The 15813-nt window shown below is 53.2% G+C and overlaps 1 protein-coding gene across 4 annotated transcripts in view; it reads left to right on the top strand.

Annotated features, from left to right (window-relative positions):
- The window catches only part of fbxo16 (F-box protein 16), a 109172-nt gene that overhangs the window by 33920 nt on the left and 59439 nt on the right, over positions 1-15813 (top strand). For 3 of the 4 annotated variants that reach the window (XM_072498545.1, XM_072498547.1, XM_072498546.1), the window contains one exon: positions 10980-11186. The exons of the other annotated variant lie outside the window; for it this stretch is intronic. In XM_072498545.1, the coding sequence (XP_072354646.1) occupies positions 10980-11186 (207 nt within the window). The remainder of the gene's footprint in view (positions 1-10979; positions 11187-15813) is intronic. 4 annotated transcript variants of the gene reach the window in all.

Here is a 15813-nt window from a genome sequence, read left to right on the forward strand (position 1 = left end):
TTGTGGTGTGCTGCGTCCTGCACAACATAGCCCAGCAGAGGGACGATGTGCCGCAGGCAGAGGAGGGCGGAGTGGAGGAGCAGCAGGAAGAGGCGCAGTCCTCCCCAGATGAGGGGGATGGGGGCAATGGTCAGGGCAGACGGGGTAGACACAGGCGGGTGGCTGTCCACCGTTACCGGCTGGCCCAGCGGGCACGGGACAGACTGATAGACGCCCGCTTCACTGACTAGATGGGCGTGGGAATCGGGTAGTATGGCCACAGACCGCACACCATGGCAACAGCCGACCACCCACACCCCCCCACCCATCCACCCACCCAGCACCCTCACCCCCCTCCCCAACCCCACCCACCCCACCCGCATGCCCCCCCCCCCCCCCCATTGCTGATCCACCTGCGGCACAACGGGCCGGGCTCACACAGTTGCGGGTGGACGCGTGTCTATCGCAGGCCATGGAGGATGATGACAACCCGCCCTGCGATGAACTCCTGCCTCTACGTCGTTGGACTATGTCTGACCCATTGCCACAGTACCACCATCCACCCGGACCATCCCTGCATGCGGCTGTGACACTGCAGCGCACGGTCCCGTCCTCTGCCCGGGGGATGTTGATGGCGGCCCAGGGGGAAGGGGGCAGACTCACCTGGGGCTGAGGTAAGACCACCCCTCACACACACACTTGCACTCAACGTACATGACACCCCCGCACACTTTGGACAGAGCACAAAGGCAGCTTCGGTAGGTGTAACATTGACTTTAATAACCAAAGGAGTTCATGCACGTGCCCTAGCCCCTAAAACTCATCTGTGCCCTGCACCCGTGCCAACTTACTCAGTGTCTAATTCTTTGGCCTCACGGGCCCTTTGACTACGTCTACGTGGTTCCCCAGACGGTACAGCAGAACTGGAGGTGGACTCCTGTGATTCTTGCCCTCTGACACTGGATCCCTTTGGCGGCCGTTTCCTGGGGCGTCCTGGCCTAGATGGGCCAGGCTGCGGCCCGGGCGACTGGGATGGCGAGCTGCCAGCCTGTCCTGCCCGTTGCCCACCCGATGCACCTGGGATGGAAGGTGGGGGAGTCCGAGGTGTCGCGGTGTACCGGGACCTCCCCTACAGAGTGAACCGGGACGGACCACACCACCTCCTCCTCCCTCGGGGTGCCCGATGGCCCCCAGGCCTCTACATGGGTGGGGGATGCGAACGGACTGGCCATCCGACGCCCCCCCGACATCTGGCGCTGCCAGTCCTGGAGGCCCGTGCTGGTATCGACAGGGGTCTGCAGGTTTGCAGCCATGGAGCCCAGGGGGTTGGCAAACCCTGTCTGTGACAGTGCGACGCCGGCTCGCACATGGCCACTGGCGCCGATGCCCTCAGCGATGGCCTGCTGAGACTGGGCCATGGCCTGCAGAGACTGGGCTATGGCGTTGAGCGCCTCTGCCATCTGGCGCTGGCACTGGCTCATGGCCTCCTGTGAGAGGGCAGCCATTTCCTGGGCCACAGACGCCACCTGCACGGAAGGCCCCAGGCCTCGCAAACCGTTCCCCATGTCTGACACCGTCGCACCCATTGCCTCCACCGCGGACGCCACCCGTGCGGTGTCAGCCTGGGTGGCACGCATGACCGGCACCACTCCCAGCTCCTGGACGCGGGTGGACGCCTCCACCTGCGACCGCAGCCGCCGCAAGCCGCCCGTCACCCTCTTCGCTCGTCTCCGGGTCGGTGGTTGCATCGGATCTATGTGTGGGTGTGGTAACTGCAGGAACCCGGGATCCATCTGGGCGGCAGATGTTCGCTTGGGCTGGGCTGCCCTCCGACCGCCCGGTCCCTCTGCTGCTCCTACCTCCACCTGCTGTACCGGGACGGCTGTGTTGTGCGCACCAGTGAGTGTACCAGACGCCTCATCACTAAAGTGCCCAACCGTGGTGAGTGTTTCTGCGATGGTCGATGGTGGAGGGTGTTGGTGACAGCAGTGGCGTTGTGTCGTGCTCTTCGTCCCACTCTGAGTCCATGGCACTTTGGGGTGGGGGTTCGTCTCCACCCATCCACTCTGAGTCACTGTCCGGTATTTCGTCTTCCTGGGTAGTGCTGTCCCGGGTAGGGGTGTCCTGGGTAGTGCTGTCCCGGGTAGGGGTGTCCTGGGTAGTGCTGTCCCGGGTAGGGGTGTCCTGGGTAGTGCTGTCCCGGGTAGGGGTGTCCTGGGTAGTGGTGTCCTGGGTAGTGGTGTCCTGGGTAGTGGTGTCCTGGGTAGTGGTGTCCTGGCTCGGATGTGACGGGGGCCTGTGGCTGCCCCCCTCGTCGCTGGGTGGTCGCTCCCGCACGTGACGAGGGTGTCGTCTCCCTGTTGCTCCAGGTCTCTCCGTCTCCCGTGGTTTGCGAGGGGCATCCTGCGGGCGTCGCATGCTGGAGGGTCCGGGTCTCTCCGTCTCCCGTGGTGTGCGAGGGGCATCCTGCGGGCGTCACATGCTGGAGGGTGCGGGTCTCTCCGTCTCCTGTGGTCTCCGAGGGGCACCCTGCGGGCGTCACATGCTGGAGGGTGCGGGTCTCTCCGTCTCCTGTGGTCTCCGAGGGGCATCCTGCGGGCGGTCTGCATCTGCGGGGATGGGTGCCTGGACGTTTGGTCCTGCGATACACAATGAAGCATGCATGGTTAGACATCAGGCAGTGATCAGGCGATACGGGGGAGGGGGATATAGGGGAGGGGGGATATGGGGACGGGCTGTCGGTGGCTCACTCGCTAGTACGCCCCCGACCTCTGCATCAGCAACCTCCCGGTCCTCAGGTCCCGGGTATGGGGGAGGGGGGATATGGGGGAGGGGGGGATATGGGGAAGGGGGGGATATGGGGGAGGGGGGATATGGGGGAGGGGGGATATGGGGGATGGGGAGGGGGGATATGGGGGAGGGGGGATATGGGGGAGGGGGGATATGGGGGAGTGGGGGACATGGGGGAGTGGGGGACATGGGGGAGGGGGGGACATGGGGGAGGGGGGATATGGGGGAGGGGGGATATGGGTGAGGGGGATATGGGGGAGGGGGGGATATGGGGGAGGGGGATATGGGGGAGGGGGGATATGGGGGAGGGGGGGATATGGGGAGGGGGGGGATATGGGGGAGGCTCACCCTGCTTGCTCTGACGAGGTCGTTCCCCTTCTTGTGGCACTGGGTGCCTGTCCGTGGTGTCAGGGCCACAGCGGTGACGGCCTCTGCCACCTCCCTCCACAGACGCCGGCTGTGGCGTGGGGCAACTCTGCGGCCGTGCCCGGGATACAGGGCGTCCCTCCTCTGCTCCACCGCGTCCAGGAGCGCCTCCACATCGCGTGACTCGAACCTCGGGGCTGAGCGACGGCCAGCCATCCAGTCGGGTGTTGCGGTCGGGTGTTGCGGTCGGGTGGGGGGGAGCAGCCCGGCCTTATGAGCCGTCACGCCGTGCAGCGCGTATGACGCTGCACGGCGTGAACCACTGCGCAAGCGCGGATCCCGTTACGTCGCTGCTAGCCCATTTCGGGCCGGAGACTATCGACCCATTTTTCCGACGTGACGCAAGTCAGATTTGCGCTGTTTTTTGCGCCGATCGGCGGACTTTCCGCCGATAACGGAGAATTTCGCCCCCTATTCTTAACTATGGGCATGATCACCTAATGTTCAGTTTCGGCGTGTTGAGAGACATTCCGCTATTCAACGGCACTTTCCTGGGTTTTTTGGCCTCTGGGAGATTCTCTCTGCCGAGGCAGCACTGAGTGATTTCCTGCTGGCAAACTTGGCTCTTCGTAGATCGACGTGCAATTTTGGAAGGCTGCCCTGATCACCCCCCCCCCCCCCACCCCCACTCCACCCCCGTCAGTGCCACCCTCACCCCCCTTCCTCTCTGGTAAGGCGCCCCATGTCCAATCCCTGGCAGTGCCAACCATGAGTAGGGAGAGCCAGGGTGCCACCTTGCACTGTCCCCTACCACCCTGGGGTCTAATGTGGCCTGGGAGACCCCCCAGGTATCGCTACACCTGGTCCACGTTTGTGCGGACTAGTACTAAACAAGCCATATGGCTCATTTATGTATGCAGATCTAGGTAATGCTCAGTGAGGGCGAGATCCAGATAATAATGAATAATTTTTAGTAGTGTCACAAGTAGGCATACATGAACACCGCAATGAAGTTACTGTGAAAATCCCTTAGTCACTGCACTAAGGGCGCCTGTTCCGGTACACTGAGGGAGAATTCAGAATGCCCAATTCACCGAACAAGTACGTCTTTCGGGGCAATCGTGATGTCTTGCAACATTCTGTTGAATCCAAGTGAAAGCGAGCTCCTGCATGGTTTCTAGCCTTGGTGCAATTGTAACCGCATCGCTGCCTTCCTTTCCAGTAAAATTGTCTGTGAATCCAGTGATGGTGTCCACCCTGAGAATCTGGAAGCAGTTCAAGCAGTACTTTAAGCTCTGTTACTTGTCTTCGCTAGCCCCCATCTACAATAACCACCTTTTCCTATCAGTGGGTTTGGATTTGATGCTTAAATCATGGAAGGGGAAGGGTTCGGAGACCTGTTTGTGGAAGGTCTTTTAAGGAGCTGGCGGAGAAATTCCAACTGCCTGGCTCCAGTGTTTTCAGATCGCAGCCTTAATTACCCTGCCCTTCCCGAAGTAACTATTGATTTTTTTTCTTAAATCATAGTTTCCAGAAGTTTCCCTTCCATTGAAGTCAAACAGACAGGTTTATATTTGCCGGCATCATCCTTCAACCATTTTTGAACAATGGTGTAACATTTGCAAATCAGCCACTTCAATTCTACCATCTAGAGTACCCAATTAATTTTTTCCAATAAAGGGGCAATTTAGCGTGGCCAATTCACCTAAACTGCACATCTTTGGGTTGTGGGGGTGAAACCCACGCAAACACGGAGAGAATGTGCAAGCTTCACACGGACAGTTACCCAGGGCCGGGATCAAACTTGGGACCTCGGTGCCATGAGGCACCAGTGCTAACCATTGCCCCTTTCTTACCTTTTAACCTAGTTCCCCTTCTGCCTTCATAACCCTCGTTATTACCTTTATTCAGTTTTAAATCACTTGGCATAGACCCACTGCTCCTTTTCAAATGAAACCTGGAGTTTTATCATGTTGTGATCACTGTCACCTAGGGGCTCCTTTTCTGTGAGGTTATTGATTAATACTGCCTCATTGCACATCACCAGGCCTAGGACAGCCTGCTCCCTGGTAAGTTCTAGAACCTACTGAACCATGGAATTTACAGTGTAGAAGGAGGCCATTTGGCCCATCGAGTCTGACCGGCCCTTAAAAAAAGCACCCCACTTAATCCCATGTCTCCAACCTATCCCAGTAACCCCAATTAACCCTTTGGACATTAAGGGACAATTTATCATGGCAATCCACCTTACCTACACATCTTTGGACTATGGGAGGAAACCGGAGCACCCGGAGGAAACCCACACAGACACGGGGAGAAAGTGCAGACTTCGCACAGTCAGTCACCCAAGGCTGGAATTGAACCTGGATCCTTGGAGCTGTGAAGCAGCAATGCTAACCACTGTGCCACCATGCCGCTCTAAGAAGTACTGCCCTAAGAATGTGTCCGAAAACACTATGAACTTATTTCCCCCCAGCCCAACCGAAACACAGGCATCCCTGCCAGGGTTCACCTTGCCCACAAGGTATCCTAGACCATCCCATCCAAGACCTGGAAGGAGTCAGGAAAGTAATACACTTTCTACACCGAACCTTTCTGTCCCATCATACAACTACCCAGCCTGCTCCTGTGGTGGGATGCACGTTAAATTCCCCCCATCTTGTTTCTCCCAGTACCTAAATAAGCTTTCCAATGATTTCTACCTATGCCTATTTGAGTATACCCGAGGGCCAGTGTCTCAAAAAGTGGTTGATTCCTTGCTTGGGCCAAGAACCCTTTCGTACTGTGGTGACCCTTATCTCACGATAGCACATCCCTCGGAAGAATCTGGAATTGGCTGCATCTCTCATATGGTTGCCTGGACTGGCTAGCCTTATCTTCACCATACTCCTTTGAGTAGCCTATGAGGGGCTAATACAGAAGCTTGGTATATGCTGGTATTCTAGGCCCAGATTCAAAGTCGCCACAGATCAGGAGGGTCAGAAATCCTAAAGTCAGTATTATGGAGTCTTTAAAGCCTTACTGCAGAACTTCCAGGGCTACAGGCCTGCTCCTGAGGTGCTGGCAGCAAGTTAACCAAATAATCTGGGCAGTTTCAGATAATGAAGCTGCCATTTACTTAATTAAGTCTACAGCAAGTTCTGCAAGTTTTTATTGCTATAATAGGATGGCAGGGAAATCTACCACAACCCTTGCCATCCTTCAAGAGTTCCTGAAAATATCACTGCCCCTTCTGAATTCCTTCTTGGAGAAGCTCAGAGAAGTTAGGTACAGGCAGTAGCACATTTCGCTGCAGTGGTCAGACTAACTTCTAGCCAGGCCCAAGGAAATGAAGTACCTGTGGGTGAATTTGGCATAAGCGTTGTGCAGAATTGGCTGATTGTGAATTAGCCACTTATTGTAAACTGTGCGAGATTTCCTTTTTCATTATCTCAGGCACAGTATAAATTTGTTATCAGCAGATACCACTTTCACCCACCCCGCCCCGTCTCTGTATCTTATGTGCTGTTCTATCTTTTGCATCAACTTTATTTTTATTTTTCATTCTTTCCGACCTTGTATGTTAACAATCCCAACAGGAATAAGTTCAGACAGGTTGCATCTGTAGCTGAAAATTACCCACAGGAATTAACATGTAATTGGCACTCTCCAAATAAGAAACCACAAAGACAGATGTGAGGGAACTGAAAATGTTACATGGGACAATTGGTTGTTCTTGGCTAAGGCTGAGGATGCAGTACCTAGTATTGGCAACACAGGAAGCCACATCTGACCTGTGTCATATTACACCTAAGAATGTACTGGTTAACAAAAATAAGTCTTAATCAGTGCATCTGGATAAATAAATAAATAAATATAGCTTTATTGAATTGGGCTAGCAAATATATTTGTTTATCATTGTGGTTCAGTTTTTTTTCTGCCCAGTGACCTCCCATTAGCTTTGAAAAAAAATCATTATCTTCTAAAAGATTACAGACTATAAGGAATATGTCCTTTTCTGCCATTTTACAAGTCTTAACTCATCCCCCATTTCTTTCACAATTGCAAAAATGATTGCCTCTCTGTTTCGAATAGAAGCTACTTGATTCAAAATAATTTGTGCTTACCTTTAAAGAAGCCAGATGTCCCTTGGTGCTTCACAGCAAGGCTGGTGACTGACTGAGCATGAGCTAATAGAGGTAGGGAATGTGATTGAAGGTGTGAAGTGCCACTGCATAGGGGCTAGGAGAAGACTTAGGGTTGACTACATGTGTGAAGTGCTGAGACTGTGAATGAGCAGAAGCCAGGAGAATCATAGAATGATACGCTACTGAAAGAAGCTATTCAGCCTATTTTACTGGTGACTGTCCTGACCTCCTCGATGGAGTAGGGCAGGTTGCGGGTCTTAATGAAGTGAAAAAAACGAGTAACCCCCGGGTGGCAGAGGTCCTCGTGGAGGGCTCAGAGGCGGTCAACTTGTGCGGTGGCACACAAGACACGCGAGACAGGGCATCGGGAGGCTCGTTTAGCTTCCCAGGACGGTACAAGATCTCGTAGTTGTAGGTGGAGAGTTCTATCCTCCACCGTAAGATCCTGTCGTTCTTTATCTTGCCCCGCTGTGCATTATCAAACATGAACGCCACCAACCATTGGTCAGTGAGGAGAGTGAATCTCCTGCCGGCCAGGTAATGCCGCCAATGTCGCACAGCTTCTACTATGGCTTGCGCCTCTTTTTCGACCGAGGAATGGCGAATTTCTGAAGCATGGAAGGTACGGGAGAAGAAGGCCACGGGTCTGTCCGTTTGGTTGAGGGTGGCGGCCAGAGCTACGTCGGACGCATCGCTCTCGACCTGGAAGGGGAGGGACTCGTCGATGGCGCGCATCGTGGCCTTTGCAATGTCTGCTTTGATGCGGCAGAAGGCCTGGCAGGCCTCCGTTGACAGGGGGAAGGTTGTGGACTGGATTAGGGGTCGGGCTTTGTCTGCGTAGTTGGGGACTCACTGTGCGTAATAACTGGAAAAACCCGAGGCAGCACTTCAGGGCCTTGGGGCAGTGAGGGAGGGGGAATTCCATAAGGGGGCGCATGCATTCAGGGTCAGGGCCTATAACTCCATATCGCACTACGTAGCCGAGGATGGCTAGGCGGTCGGTGCTAAATACGCATTTATCCTTATATGTTAATTTAAGGATTTTCGGGGTCTGGAGAAATTTCCGGAGGTTGGTGGTCGTGGTCCTGCTGGTCATGGCCGCAGATGGTGACGTTATCCAGATACGGGAACGTTGCGCGTAAGCCGTATCGGTCAACCATTCGGTCCATCTTGCGTCGGAAGACCGAGACCCCATTAGTGACACCAAAGGGAACCCTTAAAAATTGCTAGAGCCGCCCATCTGCTTTGAAGGCAGTGTACTTGTGGTCACTAGTGCGGAGGGGTAGCTGATGGTAAGCGGACTTGAGATCCACCGTGGAGAAGACCTTGTATTGTGCGATCCTGTTCACCAGGTCAGATATGCGGGGGAGAGGGTACGCATCCAGCTGCGTAAACCTGTTGATGGTCTGACTGTAGTCAATGACCATCCTATGTTTCTCCCCAGTCTTCAGCACCACTACTTGAGCTCTCCAGGGGCTGTTACTGGCTTCAATGACCCCTTCCCTCAGTAGCCTTTGGACCTCTGACCTGATGAAGGTCCGTTCCTGGGCACTGTACCGTCTGCTCCTGGTGGCGACGGGTTTGCAATCCGGGGTGAGGTTCGCAAACAGGGACGGCGGGTCGACCTTAAGGGTCACGAGGCCGCAGGCAGTAAGGGGAGGTATAGGGCCACCGAATTTGAAGGTCTGGCTTTGCAAGTTACACTGGACCGTATGAACAGAAGAGACCAACTTACTAAATAGCTTTGAAATGTGCGTTTGGAGGAGAATGGAAAGGATCTGCTGAACAGAAATGGTGAAAGGCTGTGGAGAGTGAACAAATAAAGAACTTTGCTGCACGTATTGACTGTATGTGGATCTGATCTTGCCACATATGCAAGGCTTTCCCCCAGGTGATATTACAAGTCTGAGCCAGTCCATCATATCTAATTGTACAAGCTAGGTGGCAGATTCTAATACCTGTTTTCCCAGTATGGGGAACAGCAATAAAAATCTAAAAAGAGATTGAAACCTTAGCTGACAAGTTCACTACTTTATCCTCAGCCATTGTAAAATAAACTTTTGGCTTTCGTGAGGTAGTTTCCTGATTATTGAAAACCTAGCAATGTTGTCCCCTCAGAATATCTTAATTCTTTTACTGGACGGCACGGTAGCATTGTGGTTAGCACTGTGGCTTCGCAGCACCAGGGTCCCAGATTCGATTCCCTGCTGGGTCAGTGTCTGTGCGGAGTCTGCACGTTCACCCCGTGTCTGCGTGGGTTTCCTCCGGGTGCTCCGGTTTCCTCTGTGTCTCCGGTCTACCAAGTGGTTGCGATATGTGCTTGGATAGTAAGTGTTGGAGACCTTTTCGGAAGTGAGTTTCACTCAACAGTCACATACAGGCACTTCGCACAAGTAGAAACTGACACGAGTAAATCTCATCATTCTTCCCCCAGTTCTTAATCAGGACACTAAAATCAAGCCTACCATCAGAAGTCAGCTAACTTGAGACTAACCATGGCTCAGTTTGACATTACAGTGTATATCTCTGTCAAGTGAGCCATCGTGATTCTTGTGCTTTGTCTTTATTATTGTTAATTCCTAGTTAAGTGAGGTATATCACATGAATGTATTTATCACTGCACACACCTCTAAATGGCTTCTGTAATACCAACTCATCTTCTCAGTTGCAGATTTAACGACTTGGTAGAAGCAGGAAGAGGAAGGGATAAGACAGTTCTTCCGCAAAATGGAAAATCAACAAACAAATTAAACTATTAAGAGAAGAAGACCTTTCCAGAACAAGTCTAGATGTTGATATCAAATTATTTTTTTAAATATAAATTTAGAGTACCCAATTCATGTTTGCAATTAAGGGGCAATTTAGCGTGGCCAATCCACCTACCCTGCACATCTTTTGGGTTGTGGGGGTGAAACCCACTCAAACTCGGGGTGAATGTGCAAACTCCACATGGACAGTGACCCAGAGCCGGGATCGAACCTGGGACCTCGGCGCCGTGAAGCAGAAGTGCTACCACTGCGCAACCATGCTGCCTGTTGATATCAAATTATGATTATAATTGCTTTTCCAATTATTTTATTCTCAAAAAGGTTACTGGTTGATTTCAAGTAACTTTGCATGCAGGAGCAGCAGGTGGTTAAAAACAAAAGGCAGAGGAGAGGAGGATGAAGGAGAGGAGAGAGAGGGTCTGGGAAAGGAGAGGAGTGGGTTGAGAGGGAGTGGGGAGGAGACTAGGGACAAGAAAGGTGGGTTCAAGAGGAAGAGCAGGTGGTGAAATGAAGAAAAAGGAGGAGACTGAAGGGAGGTGAAGAGGAAAAATATTTAAAGGCAGGGTGAGGAGAGGTAGAAGGGAGGGGTGCGGTGGCTTTGTAGGAAAGTCAATGAAAATGGGATAGAGGTGAGGGAGGAGTAGGATAGACAGGAAGAAGAGAGGAAGAGACAAGGATGGATTATGAAGGGAATAGAGGGGAATGGAAGGGAAGAAGTGTGAATAGGAGTATTGAAGGTAAGAGGAAGGAAAGGGTGGAAGAGCACATGGGGAGATAGGGAAGGGAAGTGAACGTGAGAATAAAAGAGATGGGGAAAGGAAGCAAGGGGTAGTTATGGCTCACTATTTTAATACATGTCTTGCCTATAGCAATATGGATGGCATCATTCATGGATGCTAGTGTCACTGTGTTGGTGGGACTGACTCTGTTTTTACTTTCTCTCATTCAGTTTGACAAATGGACTGATTCACAGCGTCGGAAGATTCTTCTCAACCTGTTTGAAAGATGTACTGCCTCTCAGTTGAAATTCTGTGAGCAAAATCTGTGTAGCAGAGTTCCTGTGGAAGCTCTGGACTTCACTTGTTTTCTTCCCAGGGTGCTGGCTTTGTACATCTTCTCCTTCTTGGATCCAAGAAGCCTTTGCCGCTGTGCACAGGTAACATTATTCAAAGTTTTAATGTGCTGATTCCACATATAGAAAGCAGTAACACTAGTGTTAGGAAATAAATATAGTTTTAAGTAATATATAATTGTTTTTGTGGCTATTAATAATAAGATTTGGCGACTTCCGGTTGCGGCAGGGATGAGCTAGCCGCACGTTTCGGCGGCTCCAGCTCCGACGGAACTTCGGGCTCTTTTAAGAGCCCCAACGGGGACTGTGACGGCCGAAAAACCCGGTGCGAGGCACGAGGGAAGGGAGTCGCCCCGAACGACGGAGGGAAAAACCGGCGGCGGCGGCTGCAGCCCGAAGAATCTGCAACCAGAAGGTCAGAGGGAGTGGAACAAAATGGCGGCGGAGAAACCACAGGTGACATGGGGGCCTGAGCAGGACGAGGTGGTGAGACGGTGCGTGGACCTGCTGAAGAAGGAGGTAATGACCCCGTTGTTACAGGCAATTGAGGGGCTTAAGGAGACTTTAAAGACCCAGGAGACGGAACTTCGCGTGGTGGAGCAGAAGGTGTCAGGTATTGAGGACGAGGTCCTGGGCCTGGCGGTCAAGACTCAGACGCACGAGGCACTTCATAAAAAGTGTGCTGACAGGATTGAGGCCCTTGAAAATGGAGCGCGAAGGACGAACCTCAGGATACTAGGTCTCCCGGAGGGTGTGGAAGGAGTGGACTGTGGAGCGTACGCAAGTAAGATGCTGAGCTCACTGATGGGTGCTGAGGCCCCTGCGGGCCCCATGGAGGTGAAGTGGGCAAATCGGATCCCGACGAGAAGACCAAAAGCGGGAGAACCACCGAGGGCGATAATCGTGCGATTCTACCGCCTTAAGGACAGAGACGAGGTCCTGAGATGGGCTAAAAAGGTGCGGAGTAGCAGATGGGAGAATGCGGTGGTAAGGATCTACCAGGATTGGAGTGCGGAGGTGGCGAGAAGGAGGGCGAGCTTCAACCGAGCCAAAGAGGTTTTGCACAAAAGGAAGGTGAAGTTTGGGATGCTGCAGCCGGCAAGACTATGGGACACGCATCAGGAGAGACACTATTATTTCGAGACGGTGGAGGAAGCATGGTCCTTCATCAATGAAGAGAAACTGGACAGGAACTGAGGGACTGATGCTGCAGGGAACTGTTATTGTTGTTATTATTGTTTTTGTTAATGGGATGGTGAAAGTTAATCGAGAAGTAAACAGGGAAGGGGGGAGACACTGGGGAAATGTGGGCGCCGGTGAGGGGGGAGAGGCGGGACATAGTCGGAGAATGGGGAAGGCGAGGGGGAGGGGAAAGGGAGCTGCGCCATAAGAGGCAGGTCAGGTAAAGGGATGTTCCCGCGCCAGAAAGAATAAGGCGGGAAAACAGGCGCAAGGCGGATGGGAGTTCCCTCACACCGGGGGGGTCGAGGAGCGAGCAGGAGTAGCCGGGGTCAGTTGAAGTCAGCTGACTTACGGAAGTGATATGGGGGGAGCAATCAAGCTAGATAGGGATCTAGCGGGGGGGGGGGGGGGCGGGGGGGAAGGGGATAACTGGGTTGCTGCTGCGGAAATCCAAAAGGAAATGGCTAAAGAGAGGGTGGTCGGGGGCGGAATGCGACGCTGGGGGAGCGAGCGGGAGCGCGGAGGCGAGATATGGGACTGGCCTAGAGAAGGTAATGGCTAGTCGACACGGGAGGGGGGCAGGTAGCCCCCCAGTGAGGCTGATCACGTGGAACGTGAGAGGCCTGAATGGACCGATAAAAAGGGCCCGAGCGCTCGCGGATTTGAAAGGACTAAGGGCAGACGTGGTTATGCTCCAAGAGACGCACCTAAAGGTGGCGGACCAAGTTAGGCTAAGGAAAGGATGGGTGGGACAGGTGTTCCACTCAGGACTGGACGCAAAGAACAGAGGGGTGGCCATTTTGGTGGGGAAACAGGTAGCATTTGAAGCAAAGACCATCGTAGCAGATAGTGGAGATAGATATGTAATGGTGAGTGGGACGCTGGAGGGAATGGAGGTCGTGTTGGCTAATGTGTATGCCCCAAATTGGGACGATGCGGGGTTCATGAGACGGATGCTGGGGCGTATTCCAGACCTGGAGGCAGGAAATTTGATTTTAGGAGGGGACTTCAATACGGTGCTGGACCCGGGGCTAGATAGATCCAGCTCAAGGACTGGAAGAAGGCCGGCAGCGGCCAAGGTACTTAAGGGGTTTATGGACCAAATGGGGGGAGTGGATCCATGGCGATTTCTTAGACCCAGGGCTAGGGAGTATTCCTTCTTCTCCCACGTCCATAAAGTGTACTCCCGGATAGATTTTTTTGTTTTAGGAAGGTCGTTGATCTCTAGGGTGGAAGAAGCTGAATACTCAGCCATAGCGGTTTCGGATCATGCCCCACATTGGGTGGACCTGGAAGTAGGAGAGGACAGGGAGCAGAGAACACTCTGGCGATTAGATGTGGGACTGATGGCGGATGAGGGAGTGTGTGCAAGAGTGAGTGGGTTTATCGAGAGATACCTGGAGGTCAATGACGACGGCGAGGTCCCTGTGGGAGTGGTCTGGGAAGCACTAAAAGCGGTGGTCAGAGGAGAGCTGATTTCTATTGGGGCCCACAAAAGGAAAACAGAGGCCAAGGAAAGGGATAGATTACTGGGGGAGATTTTAGGGGTGGACAGGGAATTTGCAGAGACCCCGGAGGAGGAGCTGTACAGGGAGAGGAGACGACTCCAGACCGAGTTTGACCTTCTGACCACCAGAAAGGCGGAGGTACTGTGGAGGAAGGCACAAGGGAGGAGGTATGAATATGGGGAAAAGGCTAGTCGCCTGTTGGCGCACCAACTGCGAAAGAGGGCAGCAGCGAGGGAGATAGGAGGAGTTAGGGATGAAAGGGGAGACACGGTGCGAAGGGCAGGAAAGATAAATGAGGTGTTTAAGACCTTTTATGAAGAACTGTCTAGGTCTCAGCCCCCAGAGGGAGAGGAGGGGATGCGGCAGTTCCTGGACCAGTTGAGGTTCCCGAAAGTGGAGGAGCAGGCGGTGGCAGGCCTGGGGGCGCCGATTGAGGTGGACGAGGTTATTAAGGGACTGGGAAGCAGGTAAGCAGGGAAGGCCCCGGGGCCGGACGGGTTCCCGGTGGAATTCTACAGAAAATATGTGGACTTGTTGGCCCCGTTGTTGGCGAGGACGTTCAATGAGGCCAGGGAAGGGGGGACACTACCCCCGACAATGTCGGAGGCGACGATATCGCTAATTTTGAAGAGGGACAAAGATCCGATGCAGTGCGGGTCCTATAGACCTATTTCACTATTGAACGTGGACGCCAAACTGCTAGCAAAGGTGCTGGCATCGAGGATAGAGGACTGTGTCCCAGGGGTGGTGCACGAAGATCACTCAGGGTTCGTAAAAGGGAGACAATTGAATGTTAACGTGCGACGGCTATTAGGGGTGATAATGATGCCCTCAGTGGAGGGGGAGGCAGAGATAGTGGCGGCAATGGGCGCAGAGAAGGCATTTGATAGGGTGGAGTGGGAGTATTTATGGGAAGTGTTAAGGAGGTTTGGGTTTGGGAACGGATTTATTCGCTGGGTTAGACTACTTTATGGGGCACCAACGGCAAGCGTAGTTACAGGTCGACATAGATCGGAGTATTTCCGATTATATAGGGGAACAAGACAGGGATGCCCGCTGTCTCCATTGTTGTTTGCGCTGGCAATTGAACCTCTGGCCATGGCGCTGAGAGACTCCAGGAAATGGAGAGGGGTGACTAGAGGGGGAGAAGAACACCGAGTCTCGTTATACGCGGATGACCTATTGCTATACGTGTCGGACCCAGCGGGGGGGGGTGATAGAGGTTATGCGAATCTTGAGGAGGTTCGGGGAATTTTCGGGGTATAGGTTAAACATGGGGAAGAGTGAATTATATGTGATACATCCAGGGGACCAGAGTAGAGAGATAGAAGGCTTACCGCTAAGGAAAGTGGAAAGAAACTTCCGATACTTGGGGATTCAGATCGCTAGGAGCTGGGGAACCTTGCACAGACTTAATCTGACACGGCTGGTAGAACAAATGGAGGAGGACTTTAAGAGGTGTGACATGCAGCCTTTATCGCTGGCGGGCAGGTGCAAGCAATTAAGATGATGGTCCTCCCGAGGTTCTTATTTGTATTTCAATGTCTCTCTATTTTAATCACCAGGACCTTTTTTAATAAAATAGATAGGAGCATTACGAGCTTTGTGTGGGCAGGGAAAGTTCCGAGAGTAAGGAGGGGGTTCCTTCAGCGCAGTAGGGACAGTGGAGGACTGGCACTACCGAACTTGGGAGATTATTATTGGGCCGCCAATGTGGCAACGATATGTAGATGGATGATGGAGGGTGAGGGAGCGGCGTGGAAAAGGCTGGAGAGAAGGTCCTGTAAAGGGACGAGTCTAGAGGCGCTGGTGACGGCGCCGCTACCGTTCTCACCGAAAAAGTTTACCACGAACCCGGTGGTGGCGGCAACACTGAACATATGGGGACAGTGGAGGCGACAGAGAGGGGTGCGGGGAGCCCTGGTGGGGTCCCCTATCAGGAACAGCCATATGGTTGCCCCAGGAAGAATGGATGGAGGATTTCAGAGCTGGTACCAGTTGGGAATTAGGAAGGTGGGAGA

The sequence above is a fragment of the Scyliorhinus torazame genome, chromosome 4 (assembly GCF_047496885.1).
Source record: "Scyliorhinus torazame isolate Kashiwa2021f chromosome 4, sScyTor2.1, whole genome shotgun sequence".
NCBI lineage: Eukaryota > Metazoa > Chordata > Chondrichthyes > Carcharhiniformes > Scyliorhinidae > Scyliorhinus > Scyliorhinus torazame.